The following is a 25,314-nucleotide window of genomic DNA, read 5'->3' on the forward strand; positions in this document are numbered from 1 at the left end:
TATTAGGCAAGATGGTCAAGGATGAAACCTCATGCTCTGGGTGTTCTTAAACATCTGACTACCAGAAGCAGAGAGTGGAGAACAGGGGATGGATCATTCAAAGACTGACCATTCTGTGCATTCCCTTTGAAGGACCTGGCATTGGCCTCTGTCGGAAGATGGACAAGTACTGGCTAGATGGACTGGTATGGCTGTTCTTAAGAATCTATCCTGCCCTACTATACTATAGGCCAAGACAATAACAGGGTTCAAAAAAGAACTAGATAAGTTCATGGAGGATAGGTCCGTCAATGGGTATTAGCCAGGATGGACAGGGATGGTGTCCCTAGCCTCTGTTTGCCAGAAGCTCAGAATGGGCAACAAGGGATGGATCACTTGTTGATTACATGTTCTGTTCTTTCCCTTTGGGGCACCTGGCATTGGCCACTGTTGGAAGACAGGATACCGGGCTAAATGGACCTTTGGTCTGACCCAGTATGTCTTTTCTTATTTACTTATGTACTGAAAGATAACATGCCGTCCCAAACCCATTAAGCCTTGCATATGTCACAGGCATGCAGAAATATATAGCTATTTAGAAGAGTTCTTGTTAGGACTGACATTCACAGCCACTCACATCCTACATACTATTGGATGAACTTTTCCAAGCCAGAGAATTTCCTTAGCAATATACTGGGGACTTGAACACCTGGACCCGCCTCAAGAATTGAAAATAAAAGAACGGTTCCCAAGTCATTTTATAGGTAACAATAATGACACCAGCTCAGTAGATCCCAAAGTTCTTTACAAAAGGAAGTCAGTATCATTTTCCTCATTTTACATACAGCGATATTAAGGTACAGAAAGGTGAAAGGCCTTGCCCAAGCTCACTCAGGTCAGTAGAAGAGCAAGGAATAGCATTGGGTCTTCTGAATCGCAATCCAGTGCTCTATCCACTAGGTCATAACACACCTCCTAAATAAATTAGCAAACCAGCTCTTCCAAAAGTGAAATATAAATAATATGATTAATATATTTTAAAAAACAGCACAACTAAGATTGTTGGTTAATTTCTCAGCTCAAAGTAATATGCAACTCTTTAAGTCTCTTGGCAGGTATTTCGCTAGGATAGTGGTAATCCATAGAATCTTTTCTAGTAATACCATGGGAGGTACACTGTTTTCTCACCTGTATTTTAAACTCTTAAGTAGACATGAGAGAGAAACTGTTTCAGGAAATGTGATATTTCCTGATGTTGCAAATAACTTTATTATAATAATATTTACTAGCAAACAGAATAAATAAAGATGTTGGCTGCTGAAAAATGTCATTTTTAAGCATATAAGCACATACTCAGTCAGACAATGGTCCATCTAGCCCAGTATCATGTCTTCCAACAGTGGCCAATTCCAAGTGCTTCAGAGGAATGAATAGAACAGGGCAATTATTGTCATTCACTCCCAGCTTCTGGCAGTCAGAGGCTTAGGGACACCCACAACATGGGGTTATATCCCTGACCATCTTGGATATCCAAGATCATTCATGATTTTATAGACCTCTCTCATATCCCCCCTTAGTTCTCTCTTTTCCAAGCTGAAAATCCCAGTCTTTTTAATCTCTGCTCACATGGAAGCTGTTCAATACCATTAATTTTGTTGCCCTTCTCACTACCTTTTCCAATTCTAATATTTTTTTTTCTTAAATGGGGGAACCAGAACTGTGCGCTGTATTCAAGATGTGAGCATACAATGGATTTATATTATGGCATTATATTTCTGTCTTATTATCTATACCTTTCCTAACAGTTCCTAACATTTTTCAGAGTAGCAGCCGTGTTAGTCTGTATCCACAAAAAGAACAGGAGTACTTGTGGCACCTTAGAGACTAAGGCCATGTCTACATCTAAAATTTTGCAGCGCTGGTTGTTACAGCTGTATTAGTACAGCTGTATAGGGCCAGCGCTGCAGAGTGGCCACACTTACAGCAACCAGCGCTGCAAGTGGTGTTAGATGTGGCCACACTGCAGCGCTGTTGGGCGGCTTCAAGGGGTTTCGGGGAACGCGAGAGCAAACCGGGAAAGGAGACCAGCTTCGCCGCGGTTTGCTCTCGCGTTCCGCGAACCACCCTGCAAACCGCAGGGAAGGAGACCTGCTTGCTCGGGTTCGGGGAACGCGAGCGCAAACCGGGAAAGGAGACCAGCTTCGCCGCGGTTTGCTCTCGCGTTCCGCGAACCACCCTGCAAACCGCAGGGAAGGAGACCTGCTTGCTCGGGTTCGGGGAACGCGAGAGCAAACCGGGAAAGGAGACCAGCTTCGCCGCGGTTTGCTCTCGCGTTCCGCGAACCACCGTGCAAACCGCAGGGAAAGAGACCTGCTTGTTCGGGGAACGCGAGAGCAAACCGCGGCGAAGCTGGTCTCCTTTCCCGGTTTGCTCTCGCGTTCCCGGAACCACCCAGCAAACCTCAGGGAAGGAGACCTGCTTGCTCGGGGTTCGCGGAACGCGAGAGCAAACCGCGGCAAAGCTGGTCTCCTTCCCCGGTTTGCTCTCGCGTTCCCGGAACCACCCTGCAAACCGCAGGGAAGGAGACCTGCTTGCTCGGGGTTCGGGGAACGCGAGAGCAAGCCGGGGAAAGAGACCAGCTTGATTACCAGAGGCTTCCTCAGGTATGCTGGGATACCTGCTTATTCCACGGAGGTCAAGAAAAGCGCTGGTAAGTGTCTATACTTGATTACCAGCGCTGGATCACCAGCGCTGGATCCTCTACACCCGAGACAAAACGGGAGTACGGCCAGCGCTGCAAACAGGGAGTTGCAGCGCTGGTGGTGCCCTGCAGATGTGTACACCTCCTAAGTTGCAGCGCTGTAACTCCCTCACCAGCGCTGCAACTTTCTGATGTAGACAAGCCCTAACAAATTTATTTCAGCATGAGCTTTCCTGAGCTACAGCTCACTTCTTTGTTAGCTTTTTTGACTGCCACTACACATTGTGCAGATATTTTCAGATAACTATCCACAGTGACTCCAAGATCTCTTTCTTGAGTGATAACAGCTAATTTAGAGCCCATCATTTCTATGTATAGTTGGGATTATGGTTTTCCAATGTGTATTACTTTGCATTTATCAACACTGAATTTCATCTGCCATTTTGTTGCCCAGTCACCCAGTTTTGAGATCTCTTTGTAACTCTTTGCAGTGTGTTTTGGACTTAACTATCTTCAGTAATTTTGTATCTTCTGCATATTTTGCCACCTCACTGTTTGCCCCTTTTTCAAGATCATTTATCATTGGTGACAATCTCCAGGGTTGTGCATCTTCTTCAATTTTTTCTTCATGTTACAGAGTTGCAGCATCTCACAAACTGATCACTTGTATAAATCAGCAAAGGACCATTGGCTATGCCAATTTAAACCATATGAGGATCTGGCCCGGTGACTGCACAGACACCATGTAGAGTCAGGAGAGCCAGTTGCAAATAGTCAATATAATATATACTGAGCTAAGTGACTCAGCCATAGGAAAAAATGAACTAGAGCCAGTTTAATGCTGGAAGTCAATCATTAACACAAGTATATTCTGTAGATTAATACTTCATTCCATGATTGGCTAAATTCTGTTTCTTAAATCAACACATTAGAGCAATTAGGTATTATGCTAATGGTTCTATTTGTTTTACATAATAATCCTGCTTAGTCATATATGAATAATGGTTAAGTATACACAGTGAATCTGTAAAATCTGGGGACATGCAGTGCCAAGAGCCGCTCCTACTTCATTGTTACCTGGGAGTCGAATGAGATTGGTAGAATAGTATTAGTTTGATTGAATGATTCCGGTCAGTCCTCTTCAACGCAATAAGAGTTAGTTACAGTAATTTTAAGTCTTTATTCTGAATCCTACTTTCAGCTCTATTGAACTTGAAGGTTTACGCCAAAATGTATTGTGGAGATTATGTAAGTATAATGATCAGTTCTGCCAAATCTTTCAAAGTTTTCAGTTTGAGTTGTCAACCTTAACAGAACGTTAGGAGCCCAGATCCTCAGCTGGGATAAATAAGTGCACCTCCATTGTAGTCAATCTACTGCCAATTTATGCCAGCTACAGATCTTGCCCAAGGTTTATATGTGGTATCTAACATGTGGACAACATGGAGAATGTTGTTTGTACTGTTCACATGCAGTAGCTAAATTAAAATTTTAGATCTAAGACAAAATGTGTCTTTTACCATTTACTTCTGAGGTCGAGATCAAGGTCTAATTTTGTACCATCACTAAATAATAATGATTTATATTGAACTATAGCATTTTGATTAACCCATTTAAAAAAAAAAGCAGATTTAAGTAACCTTACAAAATAAATACAAGCTGAAAGAAACTTAGGACTAATTTGATAGTCAAAAAACTTGTCAAGAAGTTTTATTTGCAGAATCAAAGAGAGCACACTGGTATATTGGTTTAGAAAAAGTTTTGCTTTTCTGGAGTATGTCTCTTTCCTTTGAATGAGTCAACATGAATACATAGAAATTCAGCATGATTTGGTCTAAGAACAATTTAAGATGGAATATAAGATTTTACACTGTATAGGCTTTTAATAGCTATTGTATCATACATTGTCACACAGTTCATTAAAAATAAACAAAAAACTTTTGAATCATCAGATGGAATTAATAAATATTGCCATTTGTTATGTTTCATACATATTTATATATTTAAATTTCAGATCTTTTTCTTTAGAAGATGAATGTATATTCGGTGTTATAGTGTAATGTATATATGTTTTTTGTCATTTATAAGCATTTACTTTTGTTGGGGATGTATTAAGTCATATTCAATTTGTTTATATATTGAAAATGAAAAATATTCAAAAATGAAAAATTGACTCTCCATTAAGTGACTAATAATGGGAAGTGGTGTTGATTAAATGAGCCAGATTAATAAATTGGAACCAAGGTCCATGCACTCAATACTTTGAGAGCAAAATATGAAACTGCTTTATATACACGGCACAGGGGTAATTGTGCCGTTTAAGGAATTTCAGAATCTTTTAATAATTAATGCTAGTGTAATAGTGTATTTTTCCAAAATGCTCTATGTGTGCATCCCCAATTGTTTTACAAATCAATACAGAAAGAATTCACAGTTTTTTCTTTAATTATGTATCTGAAGGCAAATTATTCCAGTTTCACTGACAAAGCATTTCTTTCTAGAAAACTATATTGCACTTATTTATTTCTCTAGACAAATAATTATTGAATAGGTTTCCATAATGTGTTTGTCTTTGATCTGCGATTTGAGATCTCGAGTCCATTACTAGACCTACAGCCCCACTAAAGAGCTAAAAGTTTGTTCTTTCTTCCTACTGAGTTATTAATGTATTTCATTTTACTACAGTGAAGGAGGAAGAATTAGGCAGTCTGACACAACTAAAGGATTAATTTTAATCTGCAGAAGTCACCAATTTCAGTTTCTTTTCTTGTGATTAAACAAGTATTTGACTAATTAGTATCATGTACTGATAGTATTGCCTGGCATTAATATTAGTATATTACATTATCACATAAGGGAATAGATTGCTAAATATAATATTACTAAGATTTAATAATATTGCATCTATTTGATCTTATTATAACTTGTAAACACAGTCCAGTATTATCAAATAGTCTAAAATTCCTCTATATTTTGTCTGTTTGTTCACTGTGTTTAACTGTAACTTACTCTTATTATGTCAAACAGGGGAATAGAGGGAATGCTCAAGAGTGAGGTAGTACTCAGTGTAAAAGAGTGTGTCAAAATCTGACTGTATACTTTCCCTGAACAAAATACTGTCAAATTCTCTCATGGTATAAATCGGCATGTCTGCATTGAAGTGTGCCCACTTACGCTCTCCCTGAGCTGGGGTGGGAAGAGAAGGGGAATAAGTGGATCCTTGATTGGTATATGTCAGTAGAACATTACTCCCCTGCCCTTCAGAACAAAAAGAGGAGATATTGAGACTTTGAGGTGTGTCTGAGTCACAGTGCCTCCCGAGGCTAGTTCTGGCATGGTGCAGTTTCACACAATCTTTTACGGAGGGCTAAAGGCACAATCTAGCCCTAACTATTTCCTAGAGCTATCCCAATACAATATTAATTTAGAAACACAAGAAAAAGCAAAATCATAATTAGCATTACTTTTAGAATTATTAGTTAATCATCATTTTTGTATATAGCTGGGTGGAAGATTACCTTGATTGAAATACATTAAGGCTTAAGAATGCAAACCAGAAAGTGCTCACAACAGCAATCTTGCCAGACAAAGAAACATTATCTGACTTCATTATTGTGATTGCATACTGGAAATGGCTCCCAAGAGTACACAAACAGAAAAACTACCAGAAATTAGATAGGAAGGCAGCCAGTGTCCTTTATAAAATACATATATCAGGAAAAGACAGGAGGATTTTGAGGATGACTGAAATAGCTATGTTGAAAAGTTTCCATTCCATTATTGCATCATATAATTTTTAAATGATGTGAAATATATTTAATAAATTCACATAAATCAAAACTACTCTTAGCAATTTTTATCTAATAATGATATAATATATGAAGATTACCTATCTCATAGAACTGGAAAGGACCTTAAAAGGTCATTGAGTCCTCTCCCATGCTTTCATTAGCAGGACCAGGTACTGATTTTGCCCAGATCCCTAACTGGCCCCCTCAAGGATTAGGGCTCATAACCCTGGGTTTAGTAGGCCAATGCTCAAACCACTGAACTATCCCTCCCCCCAGAAGCTGTACCACAGAGTATCCCTTTGAGGAAGCATAGCTAGTTCATAAGGGACTGCAGCACATAGCTAGCTTTAAAGCATTAATTTTCTTTTAGAAGGTATTCACAGCTGAAAACATTCAGTCCAAGGAAATCTGACTTAGATTGCTTGTTATCAGCGGTATGACTTACTGAACAAATATTATTAGAAGGTTGTTCATACTTCAGATTACTTTTTCCATCATAAGACTGCATTGTCTGAACTTTACACACCATAAATTTGATAAAAGCTGTGAAAACAGATAGCTACAGCCTCAGCCTTTACTGAGCCTTCTGTTATACTGCTCAAAGCTTTGGTTGATGAAAGAAAATGTTGTAACTTTCTTACTCTTACTTAGACCTGGGAGACCAGTGCAAACAAGTTTTGCCTACTTTTTATGAATTCTGAATCACTTTTCAGTCGCCATCCCTTATTTCTTCATTCCCCTCCCACTTCATCCAAGCAAACAAGTTTTATGTTTTCACAACTGTTTGGGAAGGATCTTTTATTCAAATAGTTACAGGCATTTACGTGCAAGCAAGCACATCCACATATAAAGTGATCAGTCAGGCCGCACCTATGACAACTGGCCGTGTATTTTTGCACAGGAGGGTATTTGGAGGCAGCAAGAGACTATAAGAGAGTTTTAAAATCATTGGGTCTCTCAGATAAAATAAACAAATACAACATCCAGCATGAGGGACAGTGAGAAGCAGCAGGGATGGGAGGACAGAAGGGTAGGTAAGATGGAAGATGCTTGAACAGCAGAAAGTTCCTTTGCTTGTGGACACTTTGCACATGTTCCAGCCTCAGAAGATGGAGGGATGTTTCTGGAGTGGGTCCAGCCACTAACGTGGGTGATAAGAAAACAGAGGGAGAATTCCCCTGTAGAATCAGATCTGCAGCTAGCCATCCACTGACTAGTTACACAAGTTCCAATGGTAAATTATTCCCTAACCCAACCCTAAAACACTCCACAGGATGACCGTCATGTTCCTCCTTGACTCAGGAGTAACTGACTCTCTGCTAACTTGGTTCCCTGATACATCTTCTCTCTCACTTGGAAAACCATGATGAATGCTACCTTTTCAAACAGTGTTACAGCAAAATCAATACTTAAGTAGACCAAAATGTTGTGACCAATATGTCAAAGTGAAAACAATATTTTTAAAATTAGCATACAACATTGTATGCTAATTGCTCTTTGTTAATCCCTTGCAGGTGTGTTTTGCATTTTTCTTTCACTGAATCTTATCTAGTATTTTTAGTCTGTTTGTGTAACCACATTTCCAAAATTGGCATCTAAAGTTATACCCACAAAAATGCACTTAGATGCAGCTGCGGGTACAAAAGCCACATTTGAGTAATTGCACATGCCATGTTCTGGTTTATGCATATAAATGTGGAGTTTGTGCATGCATGGATATTTTTGAGGGCAGAGGATTTGAAAATATGACCCATAGTCATGTATATAGTAGTCTAAATGTACGCAGTGCTGTACAGTAGTAAGAGCATACATAAATCAGGGAGTGTCCACTACATCTTGAATGTGAGATTTTAGAAGTTTCATGAAGACAATGGCTGGAGCTTGAAGTACATTTAGTAGAGAAGATATTGCCAGCATATAGGAATGTGTGGAAGAGGAGTCAGGAGCTGGCAAAGAAGCTGAGGCAAGAGGGAGATCATCAGTTGATGTAAATCATTGTAGCTCCATTGATACCAGCTGAGGTTCAGGCCCATGTTTTCTGAATGCTCTCTATAGAACGCTATTTTCTAAAGGTCAAATTTTGATGTGTTTTTATTTGAATGGATATAGGTCAGGTTCCAGATGATAATAAAAAGGTTCACAGTCCTGAATTCAGTTTCTTTATATACTAGAGTCCCCTTGGGAAATTGAAAGTACATTTAGATATTGGAGAAGTCTAAAACTGCTTATTTATCTTGGGTTCCTCCCCAGAATAGTATCAATAAAAGCTATTTAGGGGAGGAATCTACTTAATGTGATTGATTTATAATCAGTGAAGATAAATCGTCCTTCTATAGCTCTCATGTGTAAACTATAGTTAAAAGCCCATTTAATGTCCATATATAAGAACTGTCTGATACCTATGCAAGAATCACAATTTATCATGACTATGAGTCTAAACTCAGTCTGCCTGGGTTTTATACCTCTGTTAACCTACCAAAATGAAAAGGCATAAATGAATTACTCACCACAATATTCATAGCATCATAACTCTGGACAACACAGAAAGCGAATTACTTCAGTGCAACAACTCTAATAATCAAAATGCATATATAGGGCATTAGCAACTCAGGGTAGAGCAGCACAAATGTCAAGTTTGGGCCTGGTTCTTCAAGGTTTCTAGCGCTCTCAGCTACCCATCTCACAGAGTTTGCTGAGCACCTTGCAGAACTGGACTCCTAGTACATACTATACTTCCCTTTCAACTTAGTCCTACCACTGAAGTCAACAGGAGTTTGGCTTGTTTATTTGTTTCTCTACGTTGAATGTATTACTGGAGAGATCTCTGTCACTTCTTCTGTCTGAAGAAGAATTTATACCAACCTCTCCTTTCCTTCCTCAGCAGAGCTTCAAATGCTCAATTCTGAAATCACTGGCTAACATTTTTGCTCCCTTAAGGCCTCCTCCAAAGCCCAATGAAATCAACAGAAAGGCATCCATTGACTTTAACCATAAGCTTTGGTTCAGGCCCTAATGCCAGAAAAGGTAAATGATTCAAGTGTTTCTGTTCTTTTTAACATTCAGACAGGAATCCTGTCATTTGAAAAACATTTTGTTTTGCTCATGGTGCTGGGTTGGATAATGGTCTATTTAGAGAAATTAAATGAAGTGAAAACACCCCTAAAATTTACATTGGCATCATCTTTCTTGCAGAAAACTGCAATACCATTTTTACTGCAGTAGAGTTAATATCACCATAAAATGTAATTTCTGCACACAGCAAATGGCAATATGTGTATTGTAAGTGTGAAATTCAGCCTCACAGGGTTGCCATGAGCATGAAGATCACTAAGATCTTTGTAGTTTAGTTTCTTGTTCTGCCATTTCTCTGATTTTAGCAGTTTCATATTTGAGCACCACAGTCAATTATTTCCCATGTATACTGCTGCCTAATCATTTTTATATGTGGAAAGCAGCAAAAGCATAGTCAATTTAGTGAGGTCAGATAATATTGCATTTTACACTGGGGATAAAATACTGTGGCTGTACTATTGGCCTGCTGTCAATAATTAAAGTCTGACTTTTCCACTGAGGAAAACTTCAAATGTGTGAGACCAAAAGTAGTCTATAGGGTCATGAAGAGTCACTAAGGGACTAATCTAACTTCTACTGAGGGGAATGGGAATATGCCTATTGACTTCAATGAAAACTGGATTGGGCCGTAAAATAGGCAGACCTTAATGCAGCAATGGCCTACAAGATTATTCAAGTATTTTAGTAGACACTTCCCTATTCTGAATGCCACAAATATCAACACAAACCCAATTTTAGCAATCTAAAACTGAACTCATATTACTGTAATTACAGGGAAAGTTTGGGTTTAAATAAACCTATTCTTCTGTAGATCAAAGAAATTTAATCAGTCCAGAGATCAAAGGTTTGGGTTTAGCTTTTTAAGGTTTAAGTATAAGAGTAATGAATTACAATAAAGGAACAGCAACTTTAATTATCAAACTTTCACAAGCTTATTTTAAACTTCGTTTCTTTCTTTAAGGTAAGGGAAAAACATTATTCGTGCACCTCTGGCCTAGTTTTTATTCTTAATCCAGTGTTTTGACTATTGTTACTCTCTTTCCTGGCTCTTTTTAAGATTCTTTTTCTGTAGCAGCAAAAACATGGAGTCCTTGTGGCACTTTAGAGACTAACAAATATATTTGGGTATAAGCTTTCATGGGCTATAACCCGCTTCATCAGATGAACAGAGTGAAAAATACAGTAAGCAGGTATAAATATACAGCACAGGAAAAGATGGGAGCTGCCTTACTGGGGGAGGGGGGCCTCAATGCTAATGGGGCCAATTCAATCAGGGTGGATGTGGCCCATTCTCAACAGTTGACAAGAAGGTGTGAATATCAACAGAGGGAAAATTACTTTTTGTAGTGACCCAGCCACTCCCAGTCTCTATTCAGGTCTAATTTGATGGTGTCAAGTCAGCAGTTGGTGTCAATATTGCTTAAGGTAAATTATCGTATACCATTGTTTCTTTAGGGCTAGTAGTTCTCCTAGTAGCCATATTAGTTAATTCTTTACCTTTCTTCTATTTAGGGTGGCTTTAATTAGCAACAGAGTGTTTTCTCTGACTTTTCTTAGCTGATCATCCACATCTGATGACCTGTCTCAAGGCATTTGTCACTACCTGTTTCCTATTTTGGAAAGGAAACTGTAGTAACTCTGTAACTTCTTATTGTCTGTTATTTATGATGTGCTCTGTGGTCTTGAAAAATATTTTACACTAATCTTCAGAAACAGTTATTGTAATGTGATTGCTGTCTTTAAGCTGTTGGAATTTGATGTACCAGTGTTATGCCTTATCTAATAATTCATTCTGATCAATGGGGAGTTGTTACTTGAATTATTCAGAACGCTGTTGGATATTTCACTCACTGGAGGGTGTTTAAAGGCTTATTTCACCTATAGACTAGGAGATATTTCTTTGAGAGATTTCACTGCTATGGTCAGGATTTTCTAAGGATGTGTTAGACAAAGTGTATTTTGAAAATTAAAGTAAGGTAGGGACATGACAAGGGGGAAAGAATAAGCACTCCTGCCAGGGCCATTCTAAAGCCCAAGCAGCTGGAGGAGCAGTCATGAGGGGTGCAGCATGGTGTTTTTTTCCTTCTGCTTCTCCTAAACAAAACAGATCAGAAGAGCCATATGATGTACAGACAAAACACAGGCAGCCATGTACTGAAAACTGAGTATGCTAGTTTCAGGCATAGCAGAACTCAGTCAGCCTGCACAAAGGAAAACAGTAATATTTGTAACTGCATTTTAGTGTTCAAATAGCTCTCAAAACCTGCCTCAAAATAAAGCTGATTATTCTGCTTCATTTGTCTTGGTTAGAGAATTACAAACTGGCCCAGCCCTCCTCTCTGGGCTGACACCAGTCTATTGTAAGTGGATCCTATTATTCAGTACCAACCAGGGCTTCTAAGCCCTGTATGTCTAGGTAGTGACTGATCACTGTTTCTTTCTCTGGGTCTTGTAGGTGCATCCCTGCAATCTGACACTTTCCTTGGTTAGTGGAACTCTGCAGTCCAACTATCTAGACCCAAGAACCAATGCTCAACCCTCCCCAGCCTCCTCCCTGCCATTTTCCTTGTTACATTCTTCATGGACAAAATGGCTGTAAAGCAAGGAACAAAAGCTTAATAAAAGAATTTAAGCCACAATTATTTCCTCTTTAAAGAAAAGCAAACAAGAGTTACAGATCTATGGAAAAATAACAAATAGCCCTGAACAAGACTTCTTCAGTCAGATCTCATGCTGCCTATAAATCCTGAGTTCTGGCTAGTATTTTTAAGCGAGATAGAGTCTCCCCTGCTTTCATTCTTCCTAGGAAGGTTTGCTTATAAATAGCAACAGAATAGCTTTTTACTTAGAGAAGCAGCCTCCTTAAATAATGACTCTCATATTTAGTCAGGGGGCAGCTTTCCCAGCCATGTGCTTATTGTCAGGAATTATGGACATAAGCTTCTTCAGCTGAGTCTGGGGCTAACTAGCACATCCCTCAGGCTGGTTAATGAGCCCAGCTGGGCTGCAGCAGATTTACCTGATTGGTCAACCCTCCCACTTGGCTGCAAGGCATCAACATATCTGCATTTAAGCTCAGCAAGGGCAACAGATTACTTACTATTCAATATTTGAGCCTACAACTTCATTCTCTTCTATACCTCCCTTGTTTCTAGTCTTATTCTATATCTACTCCTACCTTGTGTTTGTCCTGTTCCTATCTACCTCAGCCCTTCTTCCTTGCCTGGTTCTTGATTTTGATTCTGACTTCTAATTTCTGTTCCCAGCTCTGATCACGAGGTAAAACTGTTATGCTTATACAAAGTACCTGACATTCTTATAAGGGAGAAGGCAACATGCTGCATTTATTGAGAATACAATAATTAGCATACACACCATGCACACAGTTTTGCCAGTTGATGTTTATAGTTACCAGTTTGGATTAATTTAGTGGCCAGCCAGATTGGTTGCAGAGGGGAGCTAGGCTTTGTTGGTCACAATCTGATGCTTTTGGAGTTGTGGCAAGACAAACCTGTGAATCAGAGTGTAGGGGAATAGCAAAGAAACAGTTGGCTAAGTTGATTACTGAAAAATAGTTTGATGTGGCATGAACCTTTTGTATAACCTATGTTATGTCTGCCACAATAGGAGCCATAGGTATTGTACCTTTGTTAATCCTTTTATAGTCAATTGTTAGGTACCAGGACTGGTTGTCTGTCAGATAGGTTTCTACTAATGCCCCAGAGGGTCATTCCTTTCTGTTATTTAAAAAAGGGGTGGCTGGCATGATAAACTATGGCTTTTAATCCAAATATAAAATCCTATCCCTACAAAACCACCCATATCCTAGTTCCTGACACTTAGACCAGGAAACTCCAGCCGTATTCTCCCAGAAAAGTTTCTGTGTAGAGAGTCCAGTCAAAGGCCCTGTTAGTAGAAACCCCCTTGGTCTAGTAGGGAATAATTATTCAACATTGATGGCTCTCTCATTGATAGTCATGTCCACGGTGTCCCACTGCCCAATGTGAGCACACAATGTCTAGAATAGATTGCCCTTGTCAAGATTAGTCTGGTTTTCCAAAGATGATTACAATGCAAACTAAGGGTTACAATCACACAATTGCATTCTTATAACAAAATGATTTTAACTTAACTCAGCCAATCTGTCTCTCAAATGACTGCAACAGATTGTGGCTGGCCTCTGCATCAGTGTGTAAGGAAGATAAGTGCACAAAGGGTAAGGGTGTGTCCCCTACTTCTCTTCTGGGTGGCTTGCTCCCCTGGCATTAGTTGGGAGCAGTCTCCGTACTTTTCCCAAGAACAAGGGCTGCAATTGTGCCACAAGCAGAAGTGAAAGCTCCTTCCACAATCTTTCTTCTTTCCCCACCAAATGCACCTGCACAAGGGCCAGGCATTACCTAGCACTAACATATAGTGACTCATGGAGATCTGAATTCTTTTCCAAATACTTTCTCCCCCCCCCCAAGTTTCTCGCCATGCACCATCACATCTCCACAAGATGCCATATGCCACAGAATACAGAGGGTCAGATCCTCAGCTAGTATAAATCAGCATAGCTCCATTGATTTCCAAGACAGGATTTACTTCAAAGTTATTCACTTACACCAGCTGAGGGTCAGGTTCTTTGAAATTACCGTTGGCTACCACAATGTGGTTGTCATTCCTCTCCTTTGACTAACTTTCAGTTAATATTATAAAGCTCTTTGAAATCCCTTGGTCCTGTATAAAAGGTTTGTAATTGTAACATACAGAAGACAATAAAGAATCATTATATAGTTACCACATTGGAGTCAGGCCTGAACTTGTCCAAAGTTCAAATACAGCATTTGGCTCAGACCTACATCTGCATTTTATGAAGATTTTGGGAAAAAACAGATGCAATGAAGTTTTGTACATGCTGGAGCCCCAAAGACTTTCAAACTAGATGTATCAAATGATCTAACTTACAAAAAGTGCTTCAGGATGGCTTTCAGAAAATAAAGTAATGAAAGTGGTCCTGGCAGAAAATTGACATTCAAAGCTTCAAATTATAAGGACTGGGGAGCCACATCTTACAAATAAGAAGGGCATTTTCTTAAGAAAGCACAGTTCTTTTTTTTCTTTGTATTTATTTTCATAATACTAGCTCTGAGTTAAAAGCTAGCCACTGAGTTGTTAGTATTTCAGGGCCTTAATGGAGGCCTTAATATTATATGCAGCAACACAAACTTCAGGTCAGTGATTTATTGTATCTTGGCGGAATTCTGGGTCTGCTGAGAAATCAGTCAAAGTTAAATGAAAGCTACAATGACCAGCTAATTAGGAAGTGGACTCTGACACAAACATTTGTGTGAGATAGAAGCCAAGATCAAAGCTAAGTACTGTGTTAGGTAATTTAATATTTTGGAACGAGCTGTGTGCTCAAATTTTGTTCTAGGACTTTTATTAAAAATGTTTTTCTTGTACTATGTTTTCTAGAAGGAGTTGCCTTGAAGTTATATATGTAATTCTTTCCATTTAAAATCATCATTCCTTTGATTTGATGGTAATGTAGTTTGGCTGTTTATTGGCTTGGATTTTCCTTACTAACATTGGGCCTGGTATACTGAGCTGAGCAGTACCTCTTAAGAGGCCAATTGAGGAAATTTAGCATATGCAACTATCAGGCCTGTTGTCAAAGATCCATAATTTATATTGTCTGGTGCTTTTCTGGACAAGAGTGCATATGCTTTATGCACTCCCCATCTCTGTGCTCATGATCACCTCTAAGCCATATGCTAGTAATTGTTTCTTTTCTACAGAAGGGACTTAAACCCATTTTGCTTTGGGAGTTTCAAGAACATGTACTTGTGAGCACAAATTATTGATGCTCACTACATCTCAGTTCTGACTGACAGGTAATATCTTTTGAAAAAAGTTCTTTGTAAAAAATTAATAGTCTCCCAAATGGTGGAAACCCATTAGTAAAGACATTTAAAAGTAGACTGGACAGAGTGAGAAAATAGATTGTAAGGTACAATTTCTTAATGGAGAGAAGGATGGTCTAGGTCAGTGATAGGCAACCTATGTCATGCGTACCGAAGGCAGCACGTGAGCTGATTTTCAGTGGCACTCTCACTGCCCAGGTCCTGGCCACTGGTCCTGGGGGGCTCTGCATTTTAATTTAATTTTAAATGAAGCTTCTTAAACATTTTAAAAACCTTATTTACTTTACATACAAGAATAGTTTAGTTATATATTATAGACTTATAGAAAGAGACCTTCTAAATATGTTAAAAAGTATTAGTGGCACACAAAACCTTAAATTAGAGTGAATAAATGAAGACTCAGCACACCACTTCTGAAAGGTTGCCGACCCCTGGTCTAGGTGTCCAGTAGGTCTTATCCCTCTCTAATCACTATGACCCATGTCTGCCACAGCTTTTGCTTGGCTCACTTGGAGCTCTGTGGCAGACATGAGAACATGGGTCATAGCAAGTAGAGATGGATAAGACCTTCTGGACATCTAGACCAGCCTTCTGTCCACTAAGAAATTGTTCCCTACAATCTAATTCCTCACTGTGTTCAGTCTACTTTTAAATATCTACTAATGGGTTTCCACCATTTGGGAGACTACTGATTGGCCTAAAAAGATGTTTGCCAGGAATCTTTCCTTTTTCTTAATTTAATTCCATTACTACTAGCTATCATATTTTGCATCATGCCAAACAATTCCTCCCTATTTAATCACACCTTTCACATTTTTGCTGACAATTGTTTCACTTTGTATAGCTTGGCTAAACAGTGAATATGTTTAAGCTCCAATCTGGCAGCTGGATTCACATGAACTATTGTGCCCATATGGAGCACTATGAAGGTCAATGCTGTTCCATACAGGTACATGAATTAGTAATGAAAATCCAGTGAGAGCACCACTACCTTAGTTATTTTAATCTTTCCTCATAAATCATGCCCTCTAACCCTTCCACGTTTGTTGCTATTCTTCTAATTCTTCCACTATTGACTTCACGTCTGAGATGATTTTTTTTTTTTAAATAATGGAGATATACCTACCTCCTAGAATTGGAAGGGACCCTGAAGGGTCATTGAGCCCAGCCCCCTGCCTTCACCAACAGGACTAACTACTGATTTTGCCCCAGATTCCCTAAGTGGCCCCCTCAAGGATTTAGCTCACAACCCTGGGTTTAGCAGGCTAATGCTCAAACCACCTAGCTAACCCCCCCAGCCTGTGATACTTCATTGATATTAGTCATATGACCTCTGTATGGCATATAAAATGGTTGTTTCTATTTACCTTTGAAGAGCTGAGATTCAGAGATGAGTGTGTGTAGTGAAAGAACATTAATACCATCATCTGTGACAGACTTTCACCTCTGAATCACAACCTTTCTTCAAGGATAAATAGAAACAACCATTTTATATGTCAGAACCAGTATATTCACCATAACTGATTCTCTGCAGGATAACCTCTTTTCCCTTAGAGGCTGGAGAATTAGGCAGAGAAAAATAACTTCAGCGTAAAGTAGGAGTAGCAGTTTCACTAGATTTTGTAATTTATGTTCTATCACATCTGCCTATAATACAAATTATGTCTATATAACAATACATCAAAGAATCTCTGCAAATTTTTCTCTGTACTGGACACTATGGAAATACCTAGACAAATTAGATTTAGATTGTTTCCATTGATCTTTCACATTCATCTTGAGATAGCCATAAGCCACATCAGTCTAATGAAAACATCTTCTCCACCCAATCTTAAAAACAAATTCCATGTGCATGCCATAGGTTACTGATCTATTGTGAGTGCTAAATGTAAAAGAGCAGTTGAATCTAACAGACTGGAATTAATTACAATTTCCACTTCTGAAATTATTTTTTCCACTGTGTCTTATTTGGTGGCTTATTTAAGCAATAAGACATCTGCTTGATCTTAAGAAATTTAAACTAAAATGGCTTTCTTGTGCTAAGTTTGAATGTAAGATGCTGTTTAGTTGCCAACTATTTCTGAAACAGTGAACCATGTATGTCAAATTTGCTCCAAATGTTCTACCATTTTAAAGCTGGACAGAGAGCATTGTAACTGAATGCAAGTTGTGTTTTCACTTTCTCCTACTGCCAAAGGCAGTTTTAAAGCCCTGGAACTCTGTACTAAACAAAGGAAGATCTTTATTTGAATTCTGCTTAGGGCATCTTATTTTTTTATAATCCTCACAACTATATTTGAATGGTGCTGTTTTGTTTAATTTTTCCTCAACTTGAATTTTTTTGAAAGTGGCTAACTTAAAGCACTGCTTTCTGATTCAGCATCTTTCAAATAATATCCTAACTTTTTCTTTTTAATTGCTAAAAGTGTTTCCCCTCATGTTTTTCAGGTGGGCCTGAGACTAACATCAAACATATCTGAATATCCTTTGTCCTCTTTTTCTCTTTATACACCTGCCACTTGTGTACTTGAAGTAAACAAATATCTTTCTCTAATCTCAGGTGTTATAGTAACTGTAGGAGCTATTTGCAACAATAGGTACCCAATTTTCAATGGAAATATGATCATTAAGTTGACTGTGCCCCTTTAATGAGATTGGAACGCAAGGATTAACGTAATATTATTTACTGGTCACTTGTGAAATATTGCTTTGTAGCCTCATAGAAACTAAAGTATGTGTTTTGAGTGTCAATGGACTCCAAAAAAACAGGTTTGATGCCTGATCTTGCAACCTTTACTCATTACAGACATAGGTTCCAGAGGGCTTCAGTGCTTTACTCATTAAAGAAAGGACTATTCATATGAACAAGGGTTCCAAAATCTGGTGGTTCATTCATAATTCTGCTGATGACATCTTGTATGTAATTAATAATCAGTTACAAATAACACTCTCTCTTTTCCCCCTTAGCAGATACAAGGAACAATCTTCCCAGCTCCAAATTTCAACCCAGTTATGGATGCCCAGATGCTGGGGGGAGCCCTACAGGGAATAGGTGTGTATCCTGACTGCCAATTCCAAGCCATCTCTTCTTTCAGCCCATCCTTGGAAACACCTTTAGAAAAAGAACAATCATAGAAACAGGCATCAAGCATGGAAAGAGATAACCAATGATTTATTTAATTTATTTTTAACTAAAAATCATAAATCACTGACATTAAAAGAAACTCTGCAATTGCAGTGGAAGGAATTAGAGTATGTTCAGGGTAGACACAAGCCTACAACAACTTAGTCAAAGCTTTTGGGGTTTTTGTACTAAGCTTTCTTTTCCTAAAGATTATCTTTTATTTCATCAGCACTCTTGAGACAAAAGAAAAGTCACTTAATTATAACATCTAAAATTAGCTATTCTCAAAGGATACTGGCTTTTAAAATACCAATCATGTCAGGAAAAAAAAAACAAGACAAGATTACCTTATTGATTCCTCTTGAGGAGTAGCTAATCTATGGACTGAAAGCAAAAACCAGACAAAAATGCAGTTCACCAAAGCATTTTTTCTCTTCAGGTTTTTGTTTTCCTCTTTGGGTATTGTTGATATTGCTGCGGGGCAGTATATTTAATCTTTGAATGAGACATTTTCCTCATCAGGATAGCTATCTGCATGGAAAGCTTTCAAATTCACCCTACTAGGCTTTTTACGAGTATTAAAACTAGGGCTGCCAAACAATTAAAAAACTAATCACAATTAATTGTGAGGTTAAAAAAAATCAAGATTAAATGCAGTTTTAATCATACTGTTGAATAATATATCGTTTATTTAAATATTTTGGATGTTTTCTATGTTTTCAAATATATTGATTTCAACTACAACACAGAATACAAAGTATACAGTGCTTACGTTATATTTTTTATTATAATATTTGTACTATAAAGAGAAAGAAATTGTATTTTTCAGTTCATCTCATAAAATTACTGTAATGCAATTTCTTTATTGTGAAAGTGCAAATTATAAATATATAATTTTATTTTTTACATAACGGCATGCAAAAATAAAACAACGTAAAACTGTAGAGCCTAAAAGTCCACTCAGTCCTACTTCTTGTTCAGCCAATCGCTAAGACAAAGAAGTTTGTTTACATTTATGGGAGATAATGCTGCCCACTTCTTAATTACAACGTCACCTGAAAGTGAGAACAGGTGTTCGCTTGGCACTGTTGTAGCGGACATTGCAAGGTATTTACATGCTAGATATTCTAAACATTAGTAAGCCACCTTGATGCTTCAACCACCATTTCAGAGGACATACTTCTATGCTGATGATGGGCTCTGCTCAATAATGATCCTAAGCAGTGCAGACTGACACATGTTCATTTTCATCATCTGAGTCAGATATCACCAACAGAAGGTTGATTTTCTTTTTTGGTGGTTTGGGTTCTGTAGTTTCTGCATCAGAGTGTTGCTCTTTTAAGACTTCTGACTATATCTTCCACACCTTGTCCCTCTCAGATTTTGGAATGCACTTCAGGTTCTTAAACCTGGGGTCAAGTGCTGTAGCTATCTTTAGAAATCTCACATTGGTACCTTTGCGTTTGTCAGGTCTGTAGTGAAAATGTTCTTAAATCGAACAACATGTGCTGGGTCATAATCCAAGACTGCCGTAATACAATATATGGCAGAATGCAGGTAAAATCACAGAGCAGGAAACATACAATTCTCCCTAAAGGAGTTCAGTCACAAATTTAATTAATGTTTTGTTTTTTTTTAATGAGCGTCATCAGCATGTAAGCGTGCCTTCTGTAATGGTGGCTGAAGCATGAGGGGTACATAAATGTTTAGCATATCTGGCACTTAAATACCTTGCAATGCCCACTACAACAGTGCCATGTGAATGCCTGTTCTCACTTTCAGGTGACATTGTAAATAAGAAGTGGGCAGCATTATCTCCCGTAAATGTAAACAAACTTGCTTGTCTTAGCAATTGGCTGAACAAGAAGTAGGACTGAGTGGACTTGTAGGCTCTAAAGTTTTACATTGGTTTGTTTTTGAGTGCCATTATGTAAAAAAAAATCTACATTTGTAAATTGCATTTTCACAATAAGGTTGCATTACAGTACTTGTTTGAGGTGAACTGAAAAATGCCATTTCTTTATCTTTTTTACAGTGCAAATATTTTTCATGAAAATAAAACTGTAAAGTGAGCACTGTTCACTTTGTATTCTATTGTAATTGAAATCAATATATTTGAAAGTGTAGAAAAACCTCCAAAATATTTATAATACATTTAAATTGGTATTCTATCATTGTTTAATAGTGTGATTAAATCTGTGATTAATTGTGATTATATTTTTAATAGAGTTAATTTGTTTTGAGTTAATCACTTGAGATAACTGTGATTAAATGACAGCCCTACTTAAAGCACCAAATCTGGCATTCTGTCCCGCCATTTTCTTGAATGGAGGGCATGTGCCTCCATGCAGCTATGTATACTATGTCCCAGGAAATATCAAAAAGTATTAAGTACAATCTGCCTCTTCTTTTTGATTGATTAAGCTGGTCACATGATAAGGTTTCTCATATTTTATTATTCTTTAAGCAAGAACTTTTAATGAGTCATATTTTCACTGGGATTAAAATAGACAAGATTCTGTTCATCACCTATTAAATACAAATTGCAAAAACACATTTTAATATACTTTAAACTTAATAATGTAAAAACATGGGCATAAGCTTCTGTTTTCATGCATGACTACTTATCTGACAAAATTAAAGCAGTTTGACTTCACTGAAGCTATGTCCATTTACTCCCCACAGACTTTGCCCTGAAGAGTTGGCAGTTTGTTGCCCCAGTCTAGCTAACAATTGTGCATGTAATAAAATTACTCACATTAGTAGACCCAATGAGCAACAATGGGAGTACTCACATGAGTAATGTTACCTATGGAGATAAACAATTGCTGTGTTGAGCACTACCTTCAAGGATGGACAAATCACTTTCCATTATAAATAAACCTCCTGAAGTAACTGTTCTCTGAAAAGTAAAAACAACATACTGGATTTGAAACTGCACACTTCTTGAGTCGGAGGCTACATCATTGAAAGGAATGGGAGCTTTGCTATTGACTTCAGTGTGCACAGGATCAGACCCTAGATGAGAAATAAAATGGCATCCATCTCATTCATGAGAGCCAACAGCCTGCCATGTGGTGAGGAAATGGTGCTTGGCCAATTAAACAAGACTTAATCTACTGTATTATCCACTGTAAATCTACTGTATTATAGACTGAAGACATTCTATTCAGAATTTGTGGTTATACTGTAGAATGTTTTATTACCATGATCAGCACTTGGTAACATAATACAGGCCATAGTTCTTGCAGCTAATATAAAATTTGTCTAAACAGAACCTGAATTAAAACTCAGACAATAAAATCTGAGTCCCAAAAAATCAAGAATTCATTCAGCATAATGCTAAAGAACCTTAAAGGCTATCCTCCAACACCGTGCTACCCATCACTAAAGTTTCCATTCAAAAACTTCTGTGGGTTATCTGCAACTTTCACTTAAAACACTTTGGTTTTTGACATTTGAGTATTTAGTTATTAATCAACCATTTTTCCAAGTCAGATGCAATATGACAATTAAAACCATTTCATTAATGGACTTGCTGATATACAGAATCATCATATCAGTTGCATAAAGTAGTATTTATGGAAGGGTTATATAAAGCTGGTAAATTGATTAAAGAGAATACTGAATGTTAATGTTACTAATATGGATTTAACATTACTAATGAGAAACTACATCTGGCAAACTAATCTCATTTGCCCATTTTTAATGCTCTGAAATGTTATTGAAGAAACAACCACTAATTCATGTAAGTTCACTGAAGATGATCAGCAGTCCAAACATATGTAACAAAAGTAAGGTACATTGTAGCAGATACTCATATTTCATCCCTCACAGATTCAGTGAAAGTGTTAAAAATAGATGGAAATAAAAACTTACCTGATATCGACCTACCTTTATGCATTTGTGTTTCTAATTGAATGGTAAAATCTCCCTAAAATAGTTTGCAAATAGCATAGGCAGATATTGAGTTTTCAATTACATTTTTCATCAGATTCCATTTTCAACTAAAGATATCCTGAAATATTTTAAGTTTTAATTTAAGTTGGTCATGGTTTTTGTTGAGCTACAGGCTCAATGAATTTTTTCATGAATTTCAAGAAATGAAAAATTTAAGATTTTGTTTGTTTGTTTTTAAGTAAAATCTTTTGGTGAAAAAATCATGTAATTTTTAAATCAGCTCTTTGTAAAGCTACCACCGTTCCTTCCAGTCCCCCACTGAGTCATTTCTAGTGTGATGCCCACAGAACCTGTCAACTGACCATGCCTAAGTCAAGGTCCACTGGGAGACTCAGTTGAAAATAACCTTATGATTGTAATGATTCCCAATTTCAGAACCATTGCAACAAAAATCAGATTATCTGCTGTGGAGCAAAATGTTTCTCCTGATTTGCATTGTAGACTTGGTCTTAGAATTTTAATTGCATCGATTTATGGAATGTGATACGTTTTCAATGCTGACAATGCTTCGTCAAGCATCACAACTTTAAACTGAGCACTGAAATGAGTCTGACACAGCAATGAAAGAGAAGCCTTGAAAAATGAGTAGAAAACCCATTTGAAAAGCTTATGAATACAGTAGCGGTACACTTCTGTATATAGACCAGATTCTCTGCTGCACTCAGAATCTGCTAGGCGTAGCAGAAAAGAATAATTTGCAACTCCCTGATCATGAGGCTGGTGCTACACTGGTCCCAGTCCCAGAATTCTTCTGAGCCGACTTAAGGCCCTATTAAGAAAAACACCTATTAGGTGTTTAATTTTCAGATGTTGTGTCCTATTAATTTCACTAGGACTACTCATATGCCTAATGGTTCCTCACCAGCTGAGGACTCCACACATGTGGAAAATCCAATTTATGGGGCCAGGATGTACCAGGAATAATTCCAGGGCAGTCAATGGAATTATGAAAGAGAAAAATGGAAGAATTGGGGACATATGTAGCTCTTGCCCCATGTTTCTTGGTTTCTCCTCAGTCACTTTGAGCAATATTTTTATTACTATACAATCAGTATGACTACTAAAACTCAAAAGAAGGTAAAAAATAATTCACAATTAATTCACTTATTTTGCTTTTATCTCCCAAAAGAGAACTCCGGATGATTTGATATGACCTGGCTTTTTAATGACATTCCCAGGACAAAATCATGTCAGGAGTAGAATTCCAAGGAAGGTGGTAGTGACTTGCACAAAGCTAAGGTTTTAAAACTCTTATATTGATGGGCCCGCTATCCTTATCGTTATATCAAAAAGCAGCAACACCCTGGAAAGAATAATTAAAATCAAAATACAAGTTATGTAAAGGTCTTTACAAGCTAAACTGCACTTTTAAATTACCTTTTTTAATTACCTGTTCTTGGAGAACAGATAACTGCTTAATAAACCCTTTGCATGACCAACAGGTTACAAATGGTACCCACAGAATGTGGTCCTGTCATCTTTGTCAGATGTGTGTGTAACAGACGTGACAATATCTAGGTCAAACCTTAAGTTTAAGTATCTTAGGCCATTGTATTAAAAATGCAAATATTTATGTATTATTGTGAGATGGCATGTAACTTTTAAAAGGGGAGACAGGACTAATATAAATACTATAAAGTGTTATGTGCTTCAAAGGACTCTTAAAACAATGGACCAGACAAGACTGAACATTTGGTTGAGTGGGGTTCCTAGGAAATACTTTGGAAGAGCGCAATGCAAATTATTCACCTTAGGGGCTTTTTTTTTTTAGCTGTGCCTTAAAGATAAGCTTATTGTCTGGTGGATTACCTATTCATGGTCTCTTCAAAGGCCCAAATTAGCTAAAGGAGGGAATTACTAACTCATGGGGGAGCTAGTTCTAACTGAAAGCTGGTCACCACAGGAAAACCCTGTCTGGAGAGTATGAAGAACTAGTTAGAGGGGGGTGATCTATGATAGGCTTATTAATATTCATATAAATTCTCAGTTTTAATGTTTTCTCTGTAATGCTTTCACCTTAAGAATAAAAGACCTTGTTTAGAAAAAAAAATGGAGGTAATTTCTAACTACTGGCAATTACAGTGTTATTAGTCTTTGAAGAGCAAATAGAATGAAGATGCTGGCCATTTAGGCAGCCTGGCTTACTCGGGGATAGTACAGTAGAGGCAGGGAATAGTTCAGCCCAGAAATACTCCAGTCAGAAGGGAGATGTGCACGTTTCCATCCAAGAGAGATGACTGCAAGGGAACCGAGAGTGGATGTCCTTGCTGGACCATGGAGGGGGAACATAGGTGCAGTTACCCTGAACTGTGACATGTACTGTACCTACTATATCTTAGGGATGCAGCAGATTAGATTGCTTTTCATTTATTTTTATTTAATATTTGTACTGTGGTAGCAACCAGAAGGCCCAGTCAGGATTGTTTCCCAATCAGGATTGCTGTACATACATACATACATACAAGACATGGTCCCTGCCTTGAAGAGTTTACAATCTAAGATAAAAGTGAATGTAACAAATGAGATGGAAGTAGAAGAGAAAAGTAGGTTAACAGCAATATGAAAATGTGCTTAATAGGCTGTGCTTAAAGTAGACTTTCCCAAATGACCTACAGTAATTCCAAACTATTTATGCTCCCACTCAGTGTCTGACCTCACACCACAGACAAAGATTATTAATAGTAAAGTTTTGGTTTAATAATTGCTGTTTAAAACAATACTTTGCCCCTGTGTAAAAGGAAGAAACAAGGACATAGTATTGTGTTGTTTCTTTTTACACAG

The 25,314-nt window shown here is 37.8% G+C and overlaps 1 protein-coding gene across 2 annotated transcripts in view; it reads left to right on the forward strand.

Moving 5' to 3' along the window:
* The first annotated feature begins 3,745 nt into the window (after window positions 1-3,745).
* The window catches only part of ANXA10 (annexin A10), a 45,693-nt gene continuing 24,124 nt past the window's right edge, over window positions 3,746-25,314 (forward strand). Inside the window, exons 1-2 of one of the 2 annotated variants that reach the window (XM_050946181.1) lie at window positions 3,746-3,928; window positions 18,417-18,501. In XM_050946181.1, coding sequence (XP_050802138.1) covers window positions 3,911-3,928; window positions 18,417-18,501 — 103 coding nt within the window. In that variant the 5' untranslated portion in view covers window positions 3,746-3,910. The remainder of the gene's footprint in view (window positions 3,929-18,416; window positions 18,502-25,314) is intronic. The other variant, XM_050946182.1, reaches the window with a different exon arrangement.

Source organism: Gopherus flavomarginatus, chromosome 3 (genome assembly GCF_025201925.1).
Source record: "Gopherus flavomarginatus isolate rGopFla2 chromosome 3, rGopFla2.mat.asm, whole genome shotgun sequence".
In the NCBI taxonomy this organism is placed as follows: Eukaryota; Metazoa; Chordata; order Testudines; family Testudinidae; genus Gopherus; species Gopherus flavomarginatus.